The 25,638-nt window shown below is 33.0% G+C and overlaps 2 protein-coding genes across 2 annotated transcripts; both read left to right on the forward strand.

The window, feature by feature from the left end:
• The first annotated feature begins 6,960 nt into the window (after positions 1 to 6,960).
• On the forward strand, positions 6,961 to 7,731 carry LOC113718240 (uncharacterized). Its single transcript, XM_027243155.1, has one exon. It carries the CDS (start codon positions 6,961 to 6,963, stop codon positions 7,729 to 7,731), a length of 771 nt encoding a protein of 256 aa, XP_027098956.1.
• Positions 7,732 to 11,633: 3,902 nt separating this feature from the next.
• On the forward strand, positions 11,634 to 12,530 carry LOC140021284 (uncharacterized). Its single transcript, XM_072072049.1, has 2 exons — positions 11,634 to 11,703; positions 11,818 to 12,530. Exons 1-2 carry the CDS (start codon positions 11,634 to 11,636, stop codon positions 12,528 to 12,530), a joined length of 783 nt encoding a protein of 260 aa, XP_071928150.1.
• Positions 12,531 to 25,638: the final 13,108 nt, after the last annotated feature.

Raw genomic sequence — 25,638 nt, forward strand, 5'->3', positions numbered from 1 at the left:
TGAATAGAAAAAATTTTCAAATTTTGCATTTCTTTTCCCTCCATTCTTCTTTACTAATATCTAATGATTAAGTAATTACAACACTAATTAAGTATTAGTAACTAATTAATGACAATAATTGTTAAAAATTTCTTTAATAATGAGCGATGGCTTATATTTACAAAATAACATCAATTGATATACCTAATAGAGACAAAAGGGGAAAAAAGGCAAAATTCGAAAGTTTTTTCTGTTACAAGAACAATAGCAAACATCATGTCGAAAGATATGAATATTCTATTTTATTGAATCTTGTGATCATTTGTAGTTTTGTTACTTATTTGTTTTGTCTCATTTATTAAATGTGAACTTTTTAAATGGTAAAATGTATGTATTAATTATTTCTAACTTTTAATTATTTTTATTCTTTTACTAATACAACTTATATACATGCATTAAGGGTATTTATGAAATAAAAGTTTCATCTCTCTCCTTAAAGTACTTTTTAATAGGGTCCCCCGCCCCCGCCCCGTTGCATTTTAATTCCCCCCGCCCCCGGCTTCCCCCGCCCGGCCCTGTGACGCCCCCACTTCTCCCAAGGGCGAACCCAAGGGTATTGGCGGGACGCCTGCCCAACTCTCGCCAGGATTCGGTACAAATCCAGTTCCAGTTCAAGTTTAAGGTAGAATCACCAATAATAATATACGGAGAGAAGAAAAAAAGTCACTTCCATACAAAGTTTTCAATCTTATACCACAAGATTCAAAATACATTCACTTTCTCAAAATACACAACTTCCAAATTGTCTAGTCAAATACATTCAAATCCCTAATCAAAAGTTCATCCAAATGACTTCTTCGAGTGTCACTCCATATCGGTTCCTGTTAAGGAAAACAAATCTACGGGGTGAGCGGATACTCGTGAGGGCAAAAAAACATGCAAAACACATAGTTCAAATAGTAAAGGCAATTAAGCGAGAATTAAAGCGGTAACATTCAAGCAATTCACAAATTTCAAGTAAACACATTCGTTAAGGATACAGGAGCTCTCAGGAGCTAAGTTTCATTAGCTTTGCCAAACCTCGATCAATTACCTCCCCGCAATGACACTCCGTCAACCGGGTCGGCATTTAAGTCCGTAGAACTCCACTTACACGTCAACTCCGTCCACCATACACCGCACCGGGCCCGAACATCAATAAAAGGCACTACTACGCGAGTAAGCCAAGGCAGATCTCTCAATAGATCAAGCTTACAGTTATCTCATGGTTCACCAAGCTCCTCGACCAAGCCCTTGCTGGCTCGAGTCGCAAGGTCAGCCAATTGAGATTTGGGCGTCCCCACAGTTCAGTTATAAGTCGAGGAGATTCACTCCAACGACATATGCAACCATAGCATATTTAATCATTTCAACACTTCACTTAATACACTTGACAATTCCCTTCAAGCAATTCACTTCAAGTAATTCAATTATACTTCACTTAAACGAGAACGAATGTGATAAAGTACACACTCGACTCGGCATATTCAAAATACTCAATCACTAATAACAATTAGGCACGTAGCAATTTTTCACACAGTTGACACTCACTAAGTCAAAGTAGGGGGTAAGTGCTCAATAACTTTTAGGCGTCCGCTTCAAGATCCTCTTGAAGGTTCCCTTGAGCGCCTGAGCAAATAATAATTTACGATCACACACTATCACTTATAAACCCCTTATTAACAAGGAAAATTGTACACTTGTACAATACTAAGAAAATATCATGAAAGAGAGTCTTAATTATTCGTAAATCGATACTCGAAAGTGGGGTTTAGTAACACAAGGAAAAACTGATTTCCTTCATGAAATCAAGTTTAAAACGGTCAATCAATATCAAAGGATAGGGAAGAGTCTCCAAAACTCATTTCCCACACAAGTTGGAAAAATTCAGTTTTAAGTGTCAACTTTGAAAAATCATATCTTGCACTCAATAGGTCCAAAATTGGAAAAATTTATACCGTTGGAATCTTGGTTCAATGTACTAAAAGTTCCTAAAAGACACCTTTCTATGATTCTAAATGGAAGACATTCAAATTTCAGCCCAAAGTGGCTGCTATAAGCACACAAGACAGTTTTGGTCTTGTTTTTTGGCAAACTTTGGAAATTTGGCAAAATTCACAGGAAGTGAACTAGCCTCTGAAATTTATACTAAAATAAGAGTTCTAGACAAAGTTTCAAACACAATAAACGGAACTAAATTCGGAGTTTTGAGTGCCAAAATATATCAGCTCAAATTTGGCTCAAAAATAAAGACTGTTGATAAATTTTCCAGATTTTGTAGAACAACTTTGGCCTATCATTTGTATATCAAAACAGTCTTATAATGACACCAAAATTCGTACAATTCAACTTCCATATGAGAGCTACTCCTCTATCAAATTTCACATAAAAACTCGTATGAGAAGGTAGTGAACAAAACTACCAAAGTTCAAGAAATTTTGAAGACAAATCTGTCTTCTTGTTTCCTTTTCCCTTTTCAAACATTTTGCCCAATGAAATCAACTCCAATTTGGTTCATTGGCGGCACTAAGGTCTAGGAAATATCTAATATACATTTGGTAGGTGTTTAACACCAAAATTTTTGAAACAACATGTCCCAAGTCAAGCTAGGCCATTTGGCTAGCAAAATTAGGGTTTTCCAACTTTGGTACAGTTCGGGAATTGGGCTATATCTCACTCAATACAACTTGAAATTGAGTGTGGTTGGAGGAATTGGAAACTAGATTCACAATTTTACATTTTATCAAAAGAAATCATTTTGAAATTCAGTTCACAAATGAGAGAAATTAGAGCTACAAGTTGCAGCTTCTAACTTCCTCTCGGTTGAACTAACAGAACAGGGCAGCCAACTTTGATCAATCACTATAGATGACTCAATTCGAATTACAAGGTTCATTATACACCGCTAGAAAACTACGGATGTCTAGTTTTGAATGCCACTAACGGCACTCAATTCCAACGCCCGGACAGAGAGATATGTTCGTTCAAAGAACACTGCTATAGGACCACTGTTACACGAATTTCCAGATTTGTTCTTGCCAAAATTCAATTTTTATCCAACCAATTCAAATAATTTTTCGTAGAAACTTTCTACACACTATATAACATATCTACATCAGTTTCAAGGTCATTTGAGCAACAAAAATTCGAACCAAAGCTTTGAGAAAAACAGGGCAGATTTCGGCCAAGCTTCCTATGCAATTTCCTTCGATTTTCCTTTCACTTTTCCAACAAATCTCATCTTGTTTATCACATAACTAACACAAACAACACTCATCATCATCATATCAGTCCTATACCATCAAGGTGGGATTTCATAGAGTCCACTCCAACCATTTAAATCCAAACAACAACAATAACAATGAAGCTACAAGCTTCCTAGTAAAGATCAACCCACTAAAGCCAAGGTTAGATGGTTGGATGATTACCTCCTACTCCTTTGAGTGAAATCAGAAATTTTGCACCTCCAAGACCCAAGAAAAACCATGAGAAAGATGTCCACCACCAAGATTGAGTTGCTCTCCAAGTTGTTTAGGTGTTGTGTGAAGGATTTTGAAGTGAAAAGGTTGCAAAAATGGAAGTGAAATGGGATGAACTTTGCTCTTCTTCCTTTGCTTGGGGTTGGCCGGCTATGGTGAGTGAGAGAGAGAGAGAAGGCTGATCAATGAAGCTTCTTGGAGAAGCCTAAGAATTTGTGGTTAGAATTCCTTCAAAAGTCAACTCTCAATAGTACGCGCAGGCACGCGTTTTGTGTCCGTTTTCTCTTGGGTTTGTTTCATATATGCACTAAACCTCTAATGTACTTCCTTTAACATTATAATTATTCACTCTTAGTAGTCTAGAATAAATTTTTTAAATCTCCAATTAACCGCTCCGACTCGATATACGCAAACTTCCAATTCGCATGCGATAAAACGAAACCTAAAAGGAATTCTTGTAACGATAATATGAGTAACTAATACTAGGGTAATTAATCATAAAAATAACTATTTTAAGACTAACGCATGAGTTCTCAAATCTCCAAGGTCACTGTACTATCAGATCGAATATTGCCTCCAAACGCGTATTCGCTAAATCTTACTAAACGAGCTTCCGAAAATTAAACTTACTAACGGGACGTTTTAAAAATATATGTAAGTCATAATTTCATGTAAATGGATTTAAAATGGTTGAAATAAATTATTCGAAAAAACGGGTAAATAAATATTTAAATAAACCAGTAATATAATATTAAAATAAGTAAATTTTTGGGTCCTCACAACCCCCGCCCCACCCCACCCCGATTCCCCCGCGGGGCACCCATGGGGTTAAAAAATTTTATTATATAATTTCATTATAATTAAATTTGAGCAAATAATCAAATATTAAAATATCAACACATCATCAAATTATTATTCATTATAACTTCACAATTGAAACTCATAAAAATAATTAAACAAAGGTTATTTGAATACAATCTAATATGATAAAACAAATATAACTAAAATAATCAAGTTTTTACTTTTGATACAAATACAATCACTAAATTATTATTGTATTTTTTTAGAAAAAAATATTATTGTATTAAGTGTAGTTAGGAATTTAACATAAATGTATTAATAAATTTAGTATAAATAATTAATAATTTTTATTCATAGACATGTATAATTAGTAGTATAATTAAAAACATCATTATATATATATATATAATTATGTACATATATATTTTTTCAAACGGGTGGCGGGGCGGGGGGTGGGGCCTTTTCTAAACGGGGGGAAAAAATTCCCCTCCACCCCAACCCCCACCACAATCCCCCCCGTTGCCATCCCTACTTTTTAATGTTACTTGTTCTAATTGTACTAATTTTGTTATCAAACCTTAACCATAAGAGAAGTTTGTGTAATTTTGTAAACTTTAGGGAAAGCTAGTGAAATTGATAGAAACCTCAGGGGAGGTTTCTAAAATTATCCCTAATTTCAAAGGTCACTTGGCAATTGGCACCTTCGAATTTTACAAAATTTTTTACTTGCTTCCCGTACTTTGGGTATTTTTCTGGCTTTTGGGATTTAATATAGTATTAAAAAACTCATTTTGGAAGAGGGGACATAATCTACTATTAAATTTACCCTTTTCTTGTAGATTCTTAATTGTCATAATAAACTAATTTTTATCTTTTAAATTTTGTAAACTTGATCGATATGGTTCAATAATCAAAATTTAAAAGTTGATAATGGAGTCAAAAGATTGTTTAATAGTTTTTTATGTCATTGACTTGGACAAAAATATTAATATATTTAAATTATAAATAATTTACAATACTTGTAAAAATAACTGAAAATATTTATAATAATGAAAATAACGTTTTGTACCAATTTGAAAATGTCACAAAGAAGTTTATATATAATTTTCAGTATTTTTTATTAATCTAGTTTTCATGCCATCGATTTGGGCAAAAAAAGATAGAAAATTTATAAAAGTGAACAATTTATAAAACTCCTTAAATTAACTTAATAGACTTTACAATAAAGAAAATAATACTTTTATAACTTGCAAAAATTTCAAATAAACTTTGAAAATCTTTGGATTTTAAAAAATGCACTTACTTTATGCAATTAGAATCAAACTTTTGACATTTTGAATTTTATTTTTAGATCATTATTAATATACTCAAGTTTTTTGAATTGTTATATATGTTAGGGAGCTCCCCTTTTATCTTTTTTGGTCTTCTCCATCTTCTTCCTTTATTTTTTTATATTAATAAAGTAAGGGCTTGCAAAAAAAAAAAAGGTTTTATTGTAAAGTGTAAGACAACAAAGAGAGAAATGTGGAATGGAATTATTCTCTCTCACAAAATGAGTTTTATAATATTATATTTTGAAATGGATTTCAAATGTTATAAAAAGTTTAAAGTAAGAGAAGCAAGTGAGATTTTTTAAATTTGGTACCAAAGATATTGTCAGAAACTTTAAGGGAGATTTATGAAATTATCAGAAAGATAAAGCTGTATATTTCTAATTTGTAAATAATGGATCAATCAAGTCAAGTAAACAGTAGGAGACATAAACTAACTAGGCTTTTTTTCCACGTGCGTCATTCATGGCTCTATTCGATAATTATTTGATACTTATACATATAGAGCAAGAACAAAAGTAGAAAAATAAGTAAAAACCAAAAACAAATCAAAATCTATTTATAATACACCATACCACAGAATCAAATGTTGAATTAATTATGTTTACTTCCCTTGTACTTTAGCCAAACTACCAATACAACCCTGAAGTCATCTTCTTTGGTTTAACAAATGGTAGACAGTGTTAATATTTTTCATGAGTGAACAAAAGACCTTCAGGAGAGCCAAAAAAACTTCCTCTCACGTGTAAAGGCACTTTCTCTCCCTAGAGAAGAGAGGTCTTTTACCCTTGGTGGGAACTCCAAACCTGTTCAAATTTCAAACACCACTAAAAAACTTGAATAGGAAATGCCTCCCTAATTTACAAGCTTCCAATGGCTTAATCCATCTTCTTAAAGTGCGGCAGTTCTGAATTCTATAATAGCCATTAAGTTGTATTTTTAATGAGGACGGAACATTGGCCTGGTCGGAACTCAGCCAACAAAGAGTCATTAAAAAGTGCAAACTAAAAGATAATCTTGGTTAGAAAACATCAGGGGGCCAAATTCTACAGCTGAAGCTGAGGTAAGTTGGTGTATAGCTATACTTCTATCTTTGTTGTCTCTTCTGCTTTACTTCGTCTAGTCTCTCCTTTCCTTTTGTCCTTCTTATCTTTGGTCTGTTGTCTTCATTCGTTTCCTGGAGGAAAAAAAGAGAGGAAGCAAGTCTGTTTGGGTTTGCTTTTACCTAGAGAAATCTTCTAGCTTTTACTTTTTCTTCTTAAGAGTTAGCTAGATTAGCAGTGATCATAGTAGTAATTTTAGGATCCACCAAATATCACTCAAAAGATATTATGGCAAAAGAACTGGTGGAAATAATGCAAAATTTTACACTCTCAAGTAAAGGAAGAGGAAGTACCTATCTGGATCTGGGAGATGTGGATGACGGTATCATGGATTGTCAAGACAGTCTGATAGGAAAAATTAAAGGGGAAAAAATAGCCAACTTTACTGGTGTAAAAAAATTTGTAACAGTGGCATGGAGTTATCCCAAAGGACTGGAAGTCATAGAATTGTGGCCAAACTTGTTCCAGTTTACTATACCTGATGCCCAGGATAAGGAGAGGATATGGTTAAGAGGTCCAAGGGTGACAGATAACCAAATTCTGGTTTTGAGAGAATGGGAAATAGGTATTGAAGAAAATGACTCAGCTTTTAACCTTGCTCCTTTATGTGTTCAATTTTGGAACCTCCCTTTACACTGGTTGACAAAGTCAGTAGAAAAGAAGATTGGAGCTATTTTTGATGAGGTAAAAGATGTCATCATCCAACAAACGGGAGGCAAAGAAGGTAAGCATATGAAAATTCTGGTGCAGGCAGATATTAGTCAACCATTGTTGAGAGGCACAACTGTACAAATGAATGGAGTGAATAAATGGCTATCTTTTAGATATGAAAAATGCTCGGACTTCTGCTACAGTTGTGGGATTATTGGGCATAGTGAAAGGAATTGTAAAGAGCCTGCGGTGGTGAAAAGTGGACAACATCAAAATCAATATGGACCTTGGTTGAGAGCTGTAAGCAGTAAAGGATCCCCCCAAAAAGAGAATAATCCAAAAATTTGAAGACCTCATAGACAAGTGTGGGGAATGAAAGATGGGGAGCTGGTCAGGAAAGAGAACCTGATTAGCCAAGCTAATGAAACAGAACTTGGCCTACCACATAGAGACTATAGCAGAAATCACCAATCTCTGAGCAAGCCTCATAGTCAGATTGTAGAAGGTGGAAATAAGCCAGAGATGGAGAGGAGGGAGCAAGAGAGGTTTAGACCAAACCAGAGAAAGGGAGAGATAAAAGAAATAGAAAAGGAAAATGAGAAAGATCAAACCTCAGATGCAGAAGTGGGGACCACAGACATGGAAGAAAAAGTTGTTAGAAGTTCTATAAGATTGTAGGTTCAAGAATCAAAACAGCTTCAGGAACCAGAAGCTAAGGCCCAGTCAGAAGCATAAGAAGAGGAGAAAGTAAGTAAAGAGACAAGTATAGGAGAAGAGAAGCCCAGAGATCGTGTAGAAGAGGTAGAAAGGGAGCCTTTGATGATAATGGAAACTAATGAATTTGTGAAAAAAGAAAATCTGGGATGTTCTATCAAAGGGGGGAAGAAATACAGGAAGATGTCAGACAGAGCAAGTAGAGGAAGAACTCCCATAAAAGACCTAAATACATCTATGAGGAAATTGCATATTAGGGATGAGGAGATGGAAGAGGTGGAGGTACAAGAATCACATACTAAGAAGAGTAGGGGAGATATCAATATGATGGACAATGGTGAGATACAAGGTGGGAGAGGGATCAACCCTTACTGGTTCCCAAAAGACCAATGAGAGTTGTGGTGTGGAATTGTCAAGGTGCAAGGAGCCCTTTGACAATTCCCTATCTGAAGGAGGTGAAGAACCTCCTCTCCCCCAATGCTATTCTTACGAGTGAGACAAAAAACAAGGCCAAGTATGTGACGACCACACCTTCCCCTAGGGCGTACCCCAGGGTTTAGCGGACCGCCTGCCCAACTCTCACCAGAACTCACTCACTATTTTGGATAATATAATTCACAACTTCATAACGTAAAGAAAACAACAGTTGTCAAATTTGAAACATACAAATACATTCATTTCTATCTCAAACTTCCATACAATCCCAATTGGAATTCTAAATACATTTAACCCTAATCGAGCGACTAGTGTGAGTACAATTATAAAATTTTTAAAAACTAGACTACGCTAGTCTGTACAAGTCACACGCCTCACTCGTACCCCCTGTAAGGAAAATAAAACTAATAGAGTAAGTTAAAGCTCAGTGAGATCCCAAATAGCAAGTTGTCAAGTAAGTACAAGTGACAATAACATAATAGTAAATTAGCGAGCATTAACAAATCAAGAAAATGAGCAATAACACTTCAGATGACCAAACATTAAATATTCAGCATTTCATGTAAAAGGATACAGTTGCTCTTGTAAACTAGCTCCACCATAGCTTGATCGTATAGTAGTTGACACTCCGTCAACTTTCAAGTAAGGTAACTAGTCCAGTAGTACCCTACTTAATTCCAATCTCCGTTCACCAACCAAACTCCTTACCGGGCCTGCACTCCAAGATAAACATTGGTGGTAATACTCGAGTATACCGATTAGTCGAGGAGATAACACTCCACTCGACAAAACTCAAGACCTAGGGTTCATTATCGAATCGACCAAGCCCTGGCCGGATCGACTTGATTAACTAGCCACAGGGTTTCTGGAATTCCAGACAAGATACGAATCATATGCATGTACATCAATTCACTTTCAATCAATGAACAAGAACATAGCACATTAGAGCAAGTGCGATAAAGTACACCCTTGCCCAATCAAATCAATCACATATCATTCGATCACATTGGTCAAGTATTGAAAACAAGTATCAAGTTCAATCAGGTATTTGGAAGCACTCACCAAAGATTTAGTGCTTCTTCGGATCACGTTCAGGTATTACTCCTGGTTTGGAGTCCAAATATGCGATAAAATATCGTTTAAGAGCTTTGAAATCAATGAAGGTTCGAAACTTAAGCATTTCGTTTAATGAAAACAAGTAATTGAAGCTCATTTGGGGGATATTCATAAAACTCATGCTCGCTCTTAAAATTTTGAAACTTTGAAGCGATTAAATTTTGAAATCTCCATTTGAGTCGAAGAGACGAGGAAAACGTATTTTTATTAGTCGTTACCTTAATTTTTGGAAGGGTACTAGTTTTGGCCAAACTCTAGCTTATATACCTCTACAGAAGAGAACTCGAATAACCTAGATAATTCAAGTTCAATTCAACCTCAACTCTTCGCTCGAACCACAAGTACACACGTCTAGTTCTCGAGTGAAAATTTAGGCGGCATGCCCTTTGTATTTAACTATTTTCCAACCATTTATGGTTTCATTGTTTTCCTCAAATTAGCCCCAAAGTTACACACAAGCAATGTTACCACAATAGCCCTTCAACTAGGCTTAATGTCATTCAATTACAAAACAATACTAGTAATGCGACCGGAAACCAAGTTTAAGGACACACAACAAAATAGCAGGTTTGACGTCTCTTGGCGTTTCGGTCACAACTGAAGCTACGCCTATCAGTTTGGAGTACACTTTATACCGTTTTGAAGCTAAGACATAGAACTATAAGTCTTATGAAGACATTGACAGCCAATTCGTTCATTTTCAAGATCAAAAGGTGCAATATCAGAGAAAACAGAAAACTGTCCGCGAAACAGTGCATTTGGCAGTCAGGGGTAATTTTGTCATTTTACACTCTACAGTGCTCCAATTGAGGTGAAATTTTGTAGGCAGCTATATAACTCCATTCCCTAAAACTTTCATGTTTTGACCTAGGCATGATTCGGCTTCTAACATGGACGAATTAAACAGGTCAGAAGCAGGACAGATTCCTCTCTAAAGCTAGAAATTTAATGATTCAATGCTTACTAATCACATTCATACCTTGAAGCACTACCCAAGTCCCTATCCAAGCTCCTCCACATCATGTATTATGTAAACAACAATAAACACACTGAAAATCTCAAACCCTAACTCAACAATCCAACATATCACGCCAAACTAACAAATTAACCATCTCAAGCCAAGAATACAAGATTCTATCCAAACTTAAACAAGATTAAGGAAGAGAAAAAGGAAAGGCAGTCAAGATACCTTCAAAAAAGTGCTTGTAGAGGAGAACCACACTCCTTTCTTCCACAACTTTTACCACACAAAACTTCATAAGTACTAAAATGAAAGTTTAATCGGTTTGGATTGGGTGATTTCTCTCAAACTAAGATGATTCAAGGTGGAAGTTGGAGTTTTCTCACTTGGTTTCTTCTCTCCTCAAGCTCGGCCAAAATGTGCAGAAATGAAGAGGAAATGAAGTGAATTTGGTGATAAAAATGAAGGAAATTGGTTGGTCAAACAACCCTTGGATGGTTGCCAAGTGTCGCCTCAAGCTTCAATCTCAAATTTTTTCTTTTCCTCTCTTTTATTAGTCAACAATTTCGGCTGTTTGGAGGATATATTTAGGGCTAATTTTGCTGAAATAAAAGTAAGGAGATTAAGGTAATAAAGTAGTGTTCAAGTGGTGCACTCAATCGGTAGCGAACGGTACCCGTTGGTTCAAACCGATTTTCCTTAAATCGCGCGTACTAGTGTTTTTAACTTATGATTCACTAACTTATTATTATTATTTCTAATCACACACTTTCTCTTATCTAAAATTCACTCTTAATCACCAAATTGAGTACACACTCCACACCGGTTATTCACTCTACCAAAAGACGCAAAAAAATCCTAATTTACTTTAACGATAAAAGAAAAGGGAAAATCCTTGATTTTATGATTAATTGTAACTATTGAGGGAATGAATGAGTAGTAAGGCTATTATAAAGGAATAAATTCCAAATAAAAGGAAATTTTTAAGAAAATATGAGAGATTTTACAAGTCCTCACAAAGTATATGGAGAAGATTAAGAGGATACTGAACTTTGATAACTGTTTTGTGATTGATGCTCTTAATAAATCAGGAGGTATCGCACTGATGTGGAATAATGAGACAAGAATTAAGGTAATACTCCACTCTGCCTTTACAATTGAAGCTCTGATTGAGGATGAAGAAATGATGAGTGAGTGGTGACTTATAGGGATCTATGCAAGTTATGACAGTCAAATAAGAAAGAGGCAATGGGAAGTAATCAAAAGGAGGAAGGAACTATGGGGCAAAAACTGGATCATCATTGGGGACTTCAATGATCTGTGCTCTAATAAGGAAAAGTGGGGAGGAAGAATTAGAGAGGAGTGGAGTTTCCAGAACTTCAAACAGTTTATAAGTGAGAACCAGCTAGTGGACATTGGGTATGAAGGAAATCTCTGGACTTGGACTAATCTTTGGCAGAAAGGAGAGATAAAACAAAGATTGGATAGAAAACTCAGTAGTGGAGAATGGGCTTCTTTGTTTGATCAAGCCAAATGCACCCACATGGAAAGTATAGCATCTGATCATAGTATGCTGGTTTTGGACACCACACCACAGGGCAGGAAAAATAAGAAAAGATTTGTTTTTGATAAGAGGTGGACCAAGAGAGAAGGTATAAGTGATGTAATAAAGGAGGGTTGGAATGAGAGGGTAGTAGGGTCCAGAATGTTCAGAGTGACTAGCAAGGTTAAAAAATGCAGGGTTGCACTGTTAAAATGGAGAAATAATTTTATTGACCACTCTAAGAAAGCGATATCACAACTGAAGGTGCAGTTGGAGAAGGAAAAAAGTTCTGAAAGTGAGGGAAGATCAGGGAGATTGGCAAGGCTAAAACAACAGTTAAGTAGGGCTTACAAGGATGAAGAGCAATACTGGAGCTAAAAATCTAAATTGACTTGGTTGAGAGAAGGAGAGAAGAACACGAAATATTTTCATGCAGTGGTGAAGGGGAAAGGAAGGAGAAACAAAATGGGTAACCTGAAAAGGGAGGATGGATCTTGGACTAAGAATGAGAGTGAAATTGCATTAGAGGTGGCCAAGTACTATAAACAGTTGTTTACTTCTGCTAGTATAGATAGTCTTGAAGTGATATTGGATGGTGTCCCTAAAACTATTACTAATCAGATCAATGATAATCTCACTAGACCTATGGAAGAAAATGAAATAAAAATAGTTGTTTTCTCTATGAATCCCAATAAGGCTCCCAGGCTTGATGGGATGACCCCCCTCTTCTTCCAGAATTCTGGAATGTTATTAAGAAGGAGGTGGTAAAAGCCATAAAAAGCTTTTTCCATTCTGACAATATGCTAAAATCCTTAAACCATACAATCATTTCCTTGATTCCTAAGATTGATAATCCAGTTGATCTTAGATACTACAGACCTATTAGTCTTTGTGATGTGCTTTATAAGGTTATTCCTAAAATCTTAGCCAATAGAATTAAGCCTGTTTTGGAGCTTTGTATCAGTAAGAATCAATCTGCTCTCATCCCAAACAGACAAATTTTGGACAATATCATAGTCTCACATGAATATATGCATTTTCTTAAAAACAAGAGACAAGGCAAGGATGGATATACAACTATGAAACTTGACATGTCCAAAGCCTATGACAGAGTGGAATGGGGTTATTTGAAAGCAATGATGGAAAAAATGGGGTTCAATGAGATTTGGGTGAAATGGACAATAAGCTGTATCAAATTTGTTTCCTATTCCTTCAACATCAATGGTGAATCAAGAAAGCATGTTATCCCTTCCAGAGGTATCAAACAAGGTGATCCTCTATCACCTTATCTGTTTTTGTTATGCTCAGAAGGGTTCTCAAATATGTTAAAGAAAGCAGCTACACAAGGACCAATAAGTGGTCTAAAACAAAGTAGGGATGGGCCATCTATAACCCATCTTTTCTTTGTTGATGACACACTAATTTTCTGTAAAAGCAAAAAGAGAGGAGGTAAGGAAATTAATGGAAATCCTGAGTCAATATGAACAAGGGTCTGGACAGATTATTAATTTGGAAAAGTCTTCAATTTTCTTCAGCAAGAACACCTAGGAAGAAACTAAGGTAGGAGTATGTGCAATATTGAAAGGAGTCCAACCAATGAAGCAAGGTAAATACCTTGGTCTCCCAATGGTGATTACAAAAATCAAAGGCCAGATGTTTGGGTTTATCAAGGATAGTATCATCAAAAGATTGAACAGTTGGAAAAACAGTCTACTTAGTGCAGCAGGAAAAGAAGTAATGCTGAAGGCAGTCGCCATGGCCATGCCAATGTTTACAATGTCTTGTTTCAAGTTACCAGCTAAACTGTGCAAGAAAATAACAGGGATGATGGCCAAATAGTGGTGGGGAAAGACAGAAAATAAGAGTAAAATACACTGGTGCTCATGGAAGAAAATGTCTAAAGAAAAGAAGAATGGAGGTCTAGGGAAAGATCTGCATTGCTTTAACAAATCCATACTGGGGAAGCAAGTTTGGCAAATGTTAAAACAACCCAATCTGCTAGTAAGTAGAATCCTAAAGGCAAAGTACTTCCCCAAGGAATCTATACTAAAATGTAAAGTACCTAAAAATTCATCCTGGTTCTGGCAAAGCATAATGGCAGTAAGGGACATAGTCAATGAGGGAACATTGAAAAAGGTTGGTACTTGGAAGAGTATCAGTATCTGAAAATATAACTGGATTCCCAGCAATCCAAATGGGAAGCTAACAACCTTAAGACCTGAGAATTGGCAGGAACAGAAAGTGGAAGAGCTAATAACCAACTACAGGTGGAATAGAAATGTCATCTATAGGAAATTCAATAGAGCAGATGTTGAGAACATTTTGAAGATTCCAATCAACATATCAGGAAAGGTTGACAAGCACTTTTGGACACTTAGCAGGAATGGAGAGTTTACTGTGAAATCTTGTTACAAGGCACTAATGAAAAGAGAGTGGGAGAAGGAATAGCTAGGAAAAGAAGAGGCAAAATCCAGCTTTGATGATTCTAATGTCCAAATCTGGAAAACATTATGGGGATTGAATATCAAACACAAAATCAAGCTTTTCATCTACAGGTGCATAACAAATACACTGTCAGCAAGAGAATCAGTGTACAGAAGAACCAAGCAAGGATCCCCAATTTGTAGAAGATGTGAAGACCAAATGGAAACAATGGAACATATTTTGCTCCATTGTCATCAAGCTAAGAAGGCCTGGCACTTAGCACCAATCCAATGGGACGAAATTCAAAGCCAAACAGACTGCTTCAAAAAATGGTGGGCATCAATTATTCAAGCTAGAAGCAGAAAAGAGGGCCAGCGACACCTTGCCTTGACTGCCAATATCCTGTGGCAAATTTGGAAGGACAGGAATGAAATGGAGTTTGAAGGCAAACAAAATGAAGGGATTCAGATAATTCAGACAGCAAGTAGAGAATAGATAGAGTTTGAAGATGCAAGTCAATAAGAGGAACTCAGAAGCACAACAGAAACAAGTGAAGCAGCAACAAGGGAAAGGAATGTAGGAAACTTTGCATAGAACTATATCGATCTCTTGATAACTACCAACAGCTCAAAAGAAGATCACAAGCTGGGAATTGGGATCATAGCCAAGCTGAATAGAGTCCAAACTAAAGTAGAATGGGCACTGGTGGAGAGAAGTTCAAGTAACAAAGTCCAAGATAAGGCCAAAACTGTAAGATTGGCCTTAATGAAAGCAAAAGGAAAGCGTTGGCAAAGGATCCAAATATCATGCGAGAACAGACATCTTATATCCATGATAAAGGCAGGTGCAGGGGTAGACATACATACATGCACGCTTGTGAAGAACATAAAGAGTTTAGCTAACTTGTTTCAATTGTACTCCTTTTGTGTAAGAAAATCCGATAATATGGATTATTGTAATAGTCTTAGCCTATATGCACTAGGCAATTTCAGAGATGAGGAGAGAACTTTTGTTACTCCTTAAGTGTCGAGGTACACGTTATATAGTTCTTTGGGCCGTTGCTTAAATACTGTAAACTTTTATCAATAAAATCATCTATTGTTTCCAAAAAAAAAAAGAACAAAAGACCTTCACCTAAAAGAAAAAGTTTAGCACCTCAAAAACTAAATAAAAACTAAGAAGTTTTACAAAAAGTTCAAACAAGTCACCCATCAATTCTTTGTCTTCCTCCTCCAAATCTTCCTATTTGATAACTCTATCAAGAGAAACCATGTCAATTTTTTATACATGCATTATGAGATTACAATGTAAAACTATATGTTAAGTAGATACAAACAATTAATGGCAATCCTATGCATTCAAATACCTCAATTCTAAATTACAGAATTTATGATTCTCGTACTCCAACCCCTAAAAGCAATAGAAATTTGTAGTATTTTGGAACAATATTCTTGCCATAGAACTTGAATTTATGATTCTCGTACCCAAACCCCAAAAGCAATAGAAGCTTGTGGCATTTCAGGACAATATTCTTGCCATAAAACTTTTTCTTTAGTGATGATAATGTATATCATTTTATACCATTTATTACAATAGCCCCATCTAAAGTGGGTAACATGAGATTCAATTCACAGAATAATCGTATACAAAAAAGAGGCCAATTACTATTTTGGACATATTAAGATTATGTTCAAGACGTACAAGAAAAAACACACATATTCAACTAAATGGCCAAAATTTAAAATTTATACCCATTTATTAATTACAAATTGCAATGTTTGAACTTGTGTTCTATAGCCACCATCTGCAAAACTGAATTAAAAACTCTTGAGAGAAAAACTCCAGTAAAAAAGAAACATCATAGACAAAAATAAGATAATATATAAAAGATATTTTATCTTACCCAAATAAATCTCAACTTTGTGTTCAGTAAGTATTAAGTTTATTTAGTAGTCAAGGGAAAAAATTGATAGATGCAATTTTTTTTTCTATTGTAGAATACATAACACTAGACTATGAATCAAGTTTTTTTCTTTTTGGCAAAAGAACCTCAAACTCGGGGAGGGGATACTGGTCCTAATATTTATTAATGAAATAAATCAATACAAGGCATTAGAGGTGGGTTGAACTTGATTTCCAACAGGTTGTGGAAATAAAATTAGGACTACTACTCCCTTACAAATATTGTTTCAGACATGAAATTAAATTAGGAGCACTACTTCCTTACCATTGATGTTCCAACTTGAGGCAAAGCAATTCCATCTAAATATTCTATAGCTTACACTGATGACGGAAGTTCGTGCTGAAAAGGAAAGATACAATCAAATTTCAATTGAAGAGCTGCTGATCTATCTACAGATTCATTAATTTCACGAAACTATGAATCAAGTTATTTGTTTCTTACATAAAAATCACTGGTTATCCATAAAACTTGTTGGTCTTATGTAAGTGCTTTGCAAATCATACACATAGTATTCTTTTATTTTTTTAGGAGGGAAGGAAAGTGCTTTATCTGTTAAATCTATTTGAATATCCTTGCATCTCTTACAAAGTGATTTAGGAGCATGTATTACCATTTTCTCCACCAGCTTTGAGATGAATGGTGATTTTGGCAAGCAAACGTGCAATTACATCAGGCTCAAATCTCGATTTCCTAAACTCTTTTATTCCAACAAAATTTTGTAAATTAAATAGATGATTAGGCATTCTTTTTATCTTAATCAGGAGAATAACTAAACATAGATGACATGTTGTTACAAAATGTATATGCATGTATTTCAATAGTTAAGGCAACCATTCATGTGGATAGGTTAAAATAATGTAAAATTGTAAAGTTGGATTTAGTCAACATTAAAAAGAATGTATACAAATTCTTTGTCAATAAAAATAGTGAAAAATAGTAAAGACTGTTATTAACATATTTGCTATAAGAAGACAATGATTAAAGCTTCAATATAAATTGCAATAGAATTATAATATAATGGCAAGTGCAATCAAGTTACTATAGGAAGGAGAAGTTAAAACTCGATAATTATGATTAGTACATCCTGCACAATTGATAGTTAATGAAATTATAAAAAGAATCACTTTAAAAATACTAAAAGTCTGGCATACAAAGCGACAACACATGAGGGTAATCGGACATTAGACTATTTTTTTTCTAGATTTTTTTTGAATCCTAGTCAAATTTATAGACTAAATAAAAGAACAAATGTGAACAAAATGAAAATTAATTAGGGATTTCTGTAACTTTGAAACCAAAATAAAGCATAAAAATGACTTTGGTAGTGGTTGTCGCAACTAATGGAGATAATGGCCAAAAAAAAATTTGAAAGAACAAATTAAAGAAGTGAATATTTTGAAGAAGAAAAGAAATAAAAGAAACTAACTTTCGTCTCTATCATCGTTTAGAAAGACATGAAAAAATTATGAAATATTCGAAGATGGCATCAGGGGCATATAAAATTCCTCATCGAGAAAACTTATGCAACATGTGCCAAAAGACTTAAATGGCGAAAAACTGATCGATACAATCCAAGTTAGGTCCTAAACCAAGCTATTTGATAAGTAAAAAAAGGAGCAAAGATAAAATTAATATATAAATAACATGATAATTAGGATAAAAGGGTAAAAATGAAAAAAAAAGAGGCCAAATATAATGTTGTTGGTTGAGACAAAATGGCCTTGAAGAAAATTTTAAAATTATGGAAAGATAACAAGATAATCGAACCAATCAATTGAATTCTACTGTTCATAAATCTTCTATACTTTAAGATATTTAAAATAATATCGACATAATCACAAAAAGGGAAAAGATTACTGAATTAGAGACAAAATATGTAATAAATATAAAAATCAAAATGTATTATATTCTATAATAGGATTTTTTATTGATAAAGGGATCTTAATTGTGACCAATGTCATGAAGATTAAAAAGATAGGGTTAAATACAAATAAGATTAAATTTTATGCTAATATTATTTTGTGTTTGTGATAATAGCAGTCAATATTTGAATTAGTTGGATTTTTGGACCCTAAAAACTAAAGTAAAATATCTATGAAAAAGAATAATTGAATTAGAACAAAATCAAGAAATAAAAAAAAATGACTACAAAAACTAGAACTTTTTTAAATATTGTGTCATGGCCATTAAATGTTTAAAAATATATTTATGAGCTCATTTCGCAATTTTAAATAAATCTATATTGTACATACAAAAAATATACGTATCCGATAATTAATGTGATTTAAGATACATAATAATTATTAAAATATCCTATAACATCTTACAGTTAACAACAAGGGGGGGAAAACTCCTAGTAAATCTTTATTTGGTGATGTTTCAAAGATTCACAAAAATATTTAATTAGTGGATCTCAATATGATACAAGATGAATTAAAAATATATTTGTTACTAAATAAACAAACAATGATTGTGTAAGATGCAATGTATGTATTTTTTTTTTTGCGAACAATTTTTATACTAAATATATGTATCACTATGGTTGATAATACACACGAGGAATATGGAATGGTAAAAATTACGACTGACACTGTGATTTTGAACCATATATGTAAAAAGCGAAAAAATTAATATAATTAAGACGGTGTATCATGAAGAATTAAATAAACTCGAGCATGTATTAACCATGGGAACCATCATATTAGATGCTTCCTTTGCCCATCTTCATTTGTGAAAACATTGATAGAGTTCATAGAAAGTTCCTATGGAGCGGTACTGAATCCAATAGCAAAATGAATTAGGTTGGTTAGATGGATGCAATGTCTTGAAGAGTGTAAGGACTAGGGCATTCAAACTATCAATTCAGCCCTTGATTAATCTTGTAGATTATTAAGCAATTATGATTAGGGAATTCATTATATTATCAATAATTCAAGCAACAAGTCTAGATCTTGTTTTGATAGTGGTAGAAATTTTACAATAAAGTATTTTCACCAGAAGTTTTCCTTTCTAAAATGGTCATACCATAAGAAACTAAAATCTTTAGTTTTCACTAGAAGTGTTCCTTCAGTTTGGGGCAAATATCTTCATACCTTGCGAAGACGTGTACTTATTTCTGGCAAAAAGTACATATATCTATTGATGTTATATTTGAATTGAATGGTTTGTGATATTTTGGCAAACTTCATAGTAAAATCTTTGTTGGTTACAGGGTTATTTCTACTATTCCTTTTATCCATTCTATTTCTCTCTATTGGAAGAGTAGAATGGACTATGTTAGTAGGAACATAATAGTTTAATTGTGAGGAAGAAGAAAGGTCTAGCATATAGACGAAGATGTGTCATGTACTGTAGTCCTATCTGCAAGGAGTGTTTCAGTTAGTGTTGTTTGGTGATCTGGTACTACAAGGAGAAATATAGTTGGATCATTGTAGCTTCTATCATTAACCATTTGTGCAAGTTTAGCCAAATTAGTATGATACTTGTCAAATAGTTTACATAAAATTTTATTCATTCAGTCTCTTAATGAAGGGTATCTAGTGTAATGTAGAAATTATTTGTTATGAGAGCTTACTGGTGTTGAAGGCTTATCTTTTCTTGAGTTTGAGGATTGATGTAGATGGTTGATGATGGTTGAGTTGAAAGCGATAGATCTAATGGGAATTACCTTAGTATATGTTTTATTATCAATCTTACTTTCAATAACTAAGTGCGACTCTTGGTGTTGACATTAATCTTGATGGCAATAATAGATTGGGCAAAACTAATTATGTAAATCAATACATGTCAGATTCTGAAAGTATATATAGCATTATATCTATAGAAGACCTGAAAACAGATTGTTCGGATGAAAAATTAGACTTTGTTAACGAAATAACTAACGTAAATAATCACTTAAGATATTTAAACTAATTAAATCAAGTAGAAGAACATTTAAATGAATTAATATCCAAGAAAGAAAAATTGCAACATTATTAGTTTCAGGATTTACTGGACAATTAAAGAATTGGTGGGATAATGCTTTAACATTACAAGATAAATTATCAATATTAGATCATACACAAGAATTAGAAGATGATCAAGGAAATATTCAAATACAATCAGATGCTGCAGAATTTCTAATTGTAACAATAGTTATGTATTTCATAGGAAATCCAAAAGAAGAATTAAATTCTAATAAAACATTTTTAACAAATTTAAGATGTCCAACATTATCAGATTTTAGATGGTACAAAGATATGTTTTTAACAAATGTATTAAGAAGACCAGACTGTAATGCTTCATTTTGGAAAGAAAGATTCATAACTGGATTACCAAGTCTATTTTCACAAAGAATAATGGATAATTTACAAAAAGAAATGGGAACAGATGTAATTTCATTCGAAAATATTACTTTTGGACAATTATTTGCTTTTGTGAAAAAAGAAGGATTAATATTATGTTCAGAATTAAGATTACAAATAAAATATGGATCAAAACAAAAAGAAGTAGGATCATTCTGTGATGCATTTGGAATTAAAAGAATCAAATCACCATCAGCATACAAAAAGAAAATTAAAAAATATTCTAAGAAACCAAGGTATATAAAACCTAAGGAAAATGAACCAACTAAAAAGAGAAGATTTATTAAAAAGAAAATAGTTTGTTATAAATGTGGAAAGATAGGACATAAAGCAAACAAATGTCGATTAAAAGAAAAAATTACAGAAATTTGCTCTAACGAAGAAGAAATTAAAAATAAACTATTAAACTTATTAATAAATGAAAAAGAACAAAGTACAGAAGATGATTATTACAATGATATTTCTAGTTCTGATAGTGAAGAAAATTGCAATTGCACTCCAAAATATATAAATGTTATAACTAAAAAAGAAGATAAAGAATTTTTATTAGATATAATAGAAAAAATTGATGATCCAATAGCTAAAAAAGAATATTTAGAAAGACTAAAAAGTTTAATTATTCAAGAAGATAAAATGCCAAAAATAATAGAACCTTTTAGTATATCAAAATTAATAGACAAATATCCTAATATAAATATAATGAAGAAAGAAACTACTAAAGATCTTCAAACAGAGATTAATAATCTTAAAATACAAGTAAAACAATTACAACAAGAAATCATAGAATTAAAATTAAAAGATTTAGAGATAGAATCAAAATTAGAATTAATAAGTAATCAGCCTTCAACTTCCAATTCTAAAACAGAAGAAATATTAATCTCAGAAAAATTAGTAGAAGAATCTCAATATTTGAATACTATTGAAAGAATAACATTTCAAAAATGGTTCGCTTTAGTAACTATTACAGTAGAAGATTTCAAAGAAACATTTGTAGCTCTAATAGATAGTGGAGCTGATACAAGTTGTATTAAAGAAGGAATAATTCCTACTAAATATTGTGAAAGAACAAATGAAAAATTAATGGCAGCAAATGGCGAAGATTTAAAAGTAACTTATAAATTTACAAAAGGATCAATATGTAATAATGAATATTATATTAGACATAATTTTATAATTGTAAAAAATATACATCATGATGTAATATTAGGAACACCCTTTTTAATTCAAATATATCCAGTTTTAGTAAGTAATGAAGGAATCTCAGTAAATATAATGGGAAAAATTGTTATCTTTAAATTCTTAACTCCAATAAAGCAAAAAGAACTACATACATTACAAACATCTTCAATATATAAAACAATAAACAGTATTACCAAAGTACAACAACAAATAAGCCATATTAAAGAAGAAAAATCTTATCTAAAAATTGAAGAACAATTAAATGATATCAAAATACAAAAAAGAATATCCGAATTAGAAAAATTATTACAAAAAGAAATTTGTGCAGATATTCCTAATGCTTTTTGGGATAGAAAACAACATATGATAGAATTACCCTATGAAAAAGACTTTGATGAAAAGAATATTCCAACAAAAGCTAGACCAATACAAATGAATTCTGAATTATTAGAATTTTGTAAAAAGGAAATAAAAATATTACTCGATAAAGGATTAATAACTCCTTCAAAATCACCTTGGAGCTGTGCTGCATTTTATGTTATGAATCAAGCTGAAAAAGAACGAGGAGTTCCAAGATTAGTAATAAATTATAAACCTTTAAATAAAGTTTTACAATGGATTAGATATCCTATTCCAAATAAAAAAGATTTGCTTAATAGATTATTTAATGCAAAAATATTCTCAAAGTTTGATATGAAATCTGGATATTGGCAAATAATAATAAACCCAAAAGATAGATACAAAACAGCATTTACAACACCTTTTGGACATTATGAATGGAAAGTTATGCCATTTGGATTAAAAAATGCACCATCAGAATTTCAAAATATAATGAATGATATTTTCAATCCTTACAGTTCATTCAGTATAGTCTATATAGATGATGTATTAATATTTTCAGAATCAATAGAACAACATTTTAAACATTTAAGTATATTTTTAAAAATAGTCAAGAAAAATGGATTAGTTGTTTCAGCACCAAAAATGAAATTATTTCAAACAAAAGTAAGATTTTTAGGACATAATATATATCAAGGAACAATAAAACCAATTAATAGAGCTTTAGAATTTGCTATTAAATTTCCAGATGAGATCAAAGATAAAAATCAATTACAAAGATTTTTAGGATGTTTAAATTACATAGCAGATTTCTTTCCTAAATTAAGACAAGAATGTTCTATATTGTTTAATAGATTAAAGAAAAACCCAAAACCTTGGACAGAAGAACATACTCAAAAAATAAAGTATTTAAAAGCAAAAATAGAATCATTACCATGTTTATGCCTACCTCATCCTAAAGCATTCATGATAGTCTAAACTGATGCATCAGAATTAGGATACGGTGGAATATTAAAACAAAAAATAGATAATTCAAAAGAAGAATTAGTTAGATTTCATTCAGGAACATGGTCTGATCCTCAAAAGAATTATTCAACTATTAAAAAAGAAATTTTATCAATAGTTTTGTGTATATCCAAATTTCAAGATGATTTGTATAACAAGAAATTTTTAATTAGAATAGATTGTAAATCTGCAAAAGAGATTCTACAAAAAGATGTTCAAAATATAGTTTCAAAACAAATATTTGCAAGATGGCAAGCTATTTTATCTGTATTTGATTTTGAGATTGAATTTATCAAAGGAGAAAATAATTCTTTACCAGATTTTCTAACCAGAGAATTCCTACAAGGACATGGATCCAGCAACGATGGCAAATGCTCGTGAATATGCAAATTATTTGAGAACTCAACGAGATTCTCTTAGCCTTCAAAATAAAGAAAAATCGATTCAATCCAGAGGATATGTCTATTCCATTCAGACTCCAAATGGAAGACAATTTATTCCATCTTACCAAATTCCTAAATACGATGAAATTTATATTCACAAAAGTCCCTATGCAACCATTACTTCAAAAGAAAGAGCCTTTCTTATACAAAGACAAATTCAAAAAAACACTATCAGACTTCTTACCCATCAGAGATTAAGCAGAAGTGGAGATTTTCTTCACAACGAATTTATTCAACACTACCAAAAACAAAACAGAGAATTATCTGATCAACTTAAAGATATTATTTATTAAATTTTGCAGGAAGATGGATTCAAAAGCAGGAAGTTCCAGACCAAGGACTCCTCAGGATTATGAGATGAGTCTTACTCCTGTAACTCAAAATAGATTTCAACTTTTATCAGATTTCCCAGCATTGACTTATAGTCAGGCTGCTACTCCAATTATTTCTCCAATTAGACCCATTCAACAACTAGCAAAATCCCCAGAAAAATCTCAAGGAAATACTTATTTCACAAAACCATTTACTCAACATATTACTCTAACCAGATTCCAAGAAATACCCATATACTCTACTCTTCATCAAGTTACTCAAAGGATCTTTCCTCCAAAATGCTATTGGCAACCAGATGACCCTTCAAAAAATCTAGATTATTATGAATTAATCCTTACAGATACTCAATCTGTAGAGATTTACCCAATTCCAGATAAAAAGAATCCCAACATTATTAGCCATTCTAAGTGTATTATAAAGAAAGTTTGTTCTCCTAATGAATGGACTTCTCTTTATTCCAAAAAATCCTTTTCAGTGAACTTTATTCCAGATGGATTTACATATCAAGATTACAAAATGGCATGGTATCGTGCTTTCCTTTTTAGACCATTCAACCATTCCTGGTTCTTCACATTCAAAGACAGTTGCAGTAAAGAATTCCCAATTTGGTTCAATCACTGGTGGAAATGGTTTGGACCCCAACCAGAAATTCTACCTCCAAATGTTCTCATGGGATTTCAAACATATCTAAAAAGAGCAAATGGGGAAGAGTATACAAGACCAATTTTATTCCACATGGAATTCAAAGTACCATGGATATTTTGCTGGAGTTTCAAAATTCATCAAGAACTGGAAAAACCTCTGCCAATGTCATTGGTAAGAGAATTCAAAATAAAATGGTGGACTGGATTCAATCAAGAATTTGGCGATCAAACTAATGTGATCAGATTCCTGACCACTGGAGATAAATTAAAGTGGACAGCTACTACCACTACTCAAAAGGAGACGAGACAGTCAACAATCATTCCAACCACTACACCAACTCCACTCACTCCAAAAAGAGACAAAGAAAAAGTGACGGAAATGGCATCCGAAGAAACAGCCAGTAACTTTTTAATAAAGCAAATCATGCAGAATCCCGAGATGCTGAATGAATATCTGAATTATTTACAAAAGCCAAAAGAAGAAGACAAAATAGAGGAGCCAGCAGGATCATCAGAATCTACTTTTGATCCTTTTGATGATCCCATCGGTGGACAAAATCCAAACGACTTTTGAAAAAGAATGTCGGCCACAACAAATGAAAGCAAAATTGAAATTCAAATGAAGATGAAATGCAGAACCGAGCCTCTATAAATAGATTCAAGATTTAGAAGACAGGCATCGGCGAAAAAACCATCAGAGCAAAGTTAGAAAAACTCATTGTAATCACCACTCCCACATATTTCCATACATAGTCAAAGCCTTGTACTAAATATTCAAACCTCTTGTATCATTCTGTCAAACAAGTTTGGCAA

Source organism: Coffea arabica, chromosome 11e (assembly GCF_036785885.1).
Source record: "Coffea arabica cultivar ET-39 chromosome 11e, Coffea Arabica ET-39 HiFi, whole genome shotgun sequence".
Classification (NCBI taxonomy): Eukaryota; Viridiplantae; Streptophyta; class Magnoliopsida; order Gentianales; family Rubiaceae; genus Coffea; species Coffea arabica.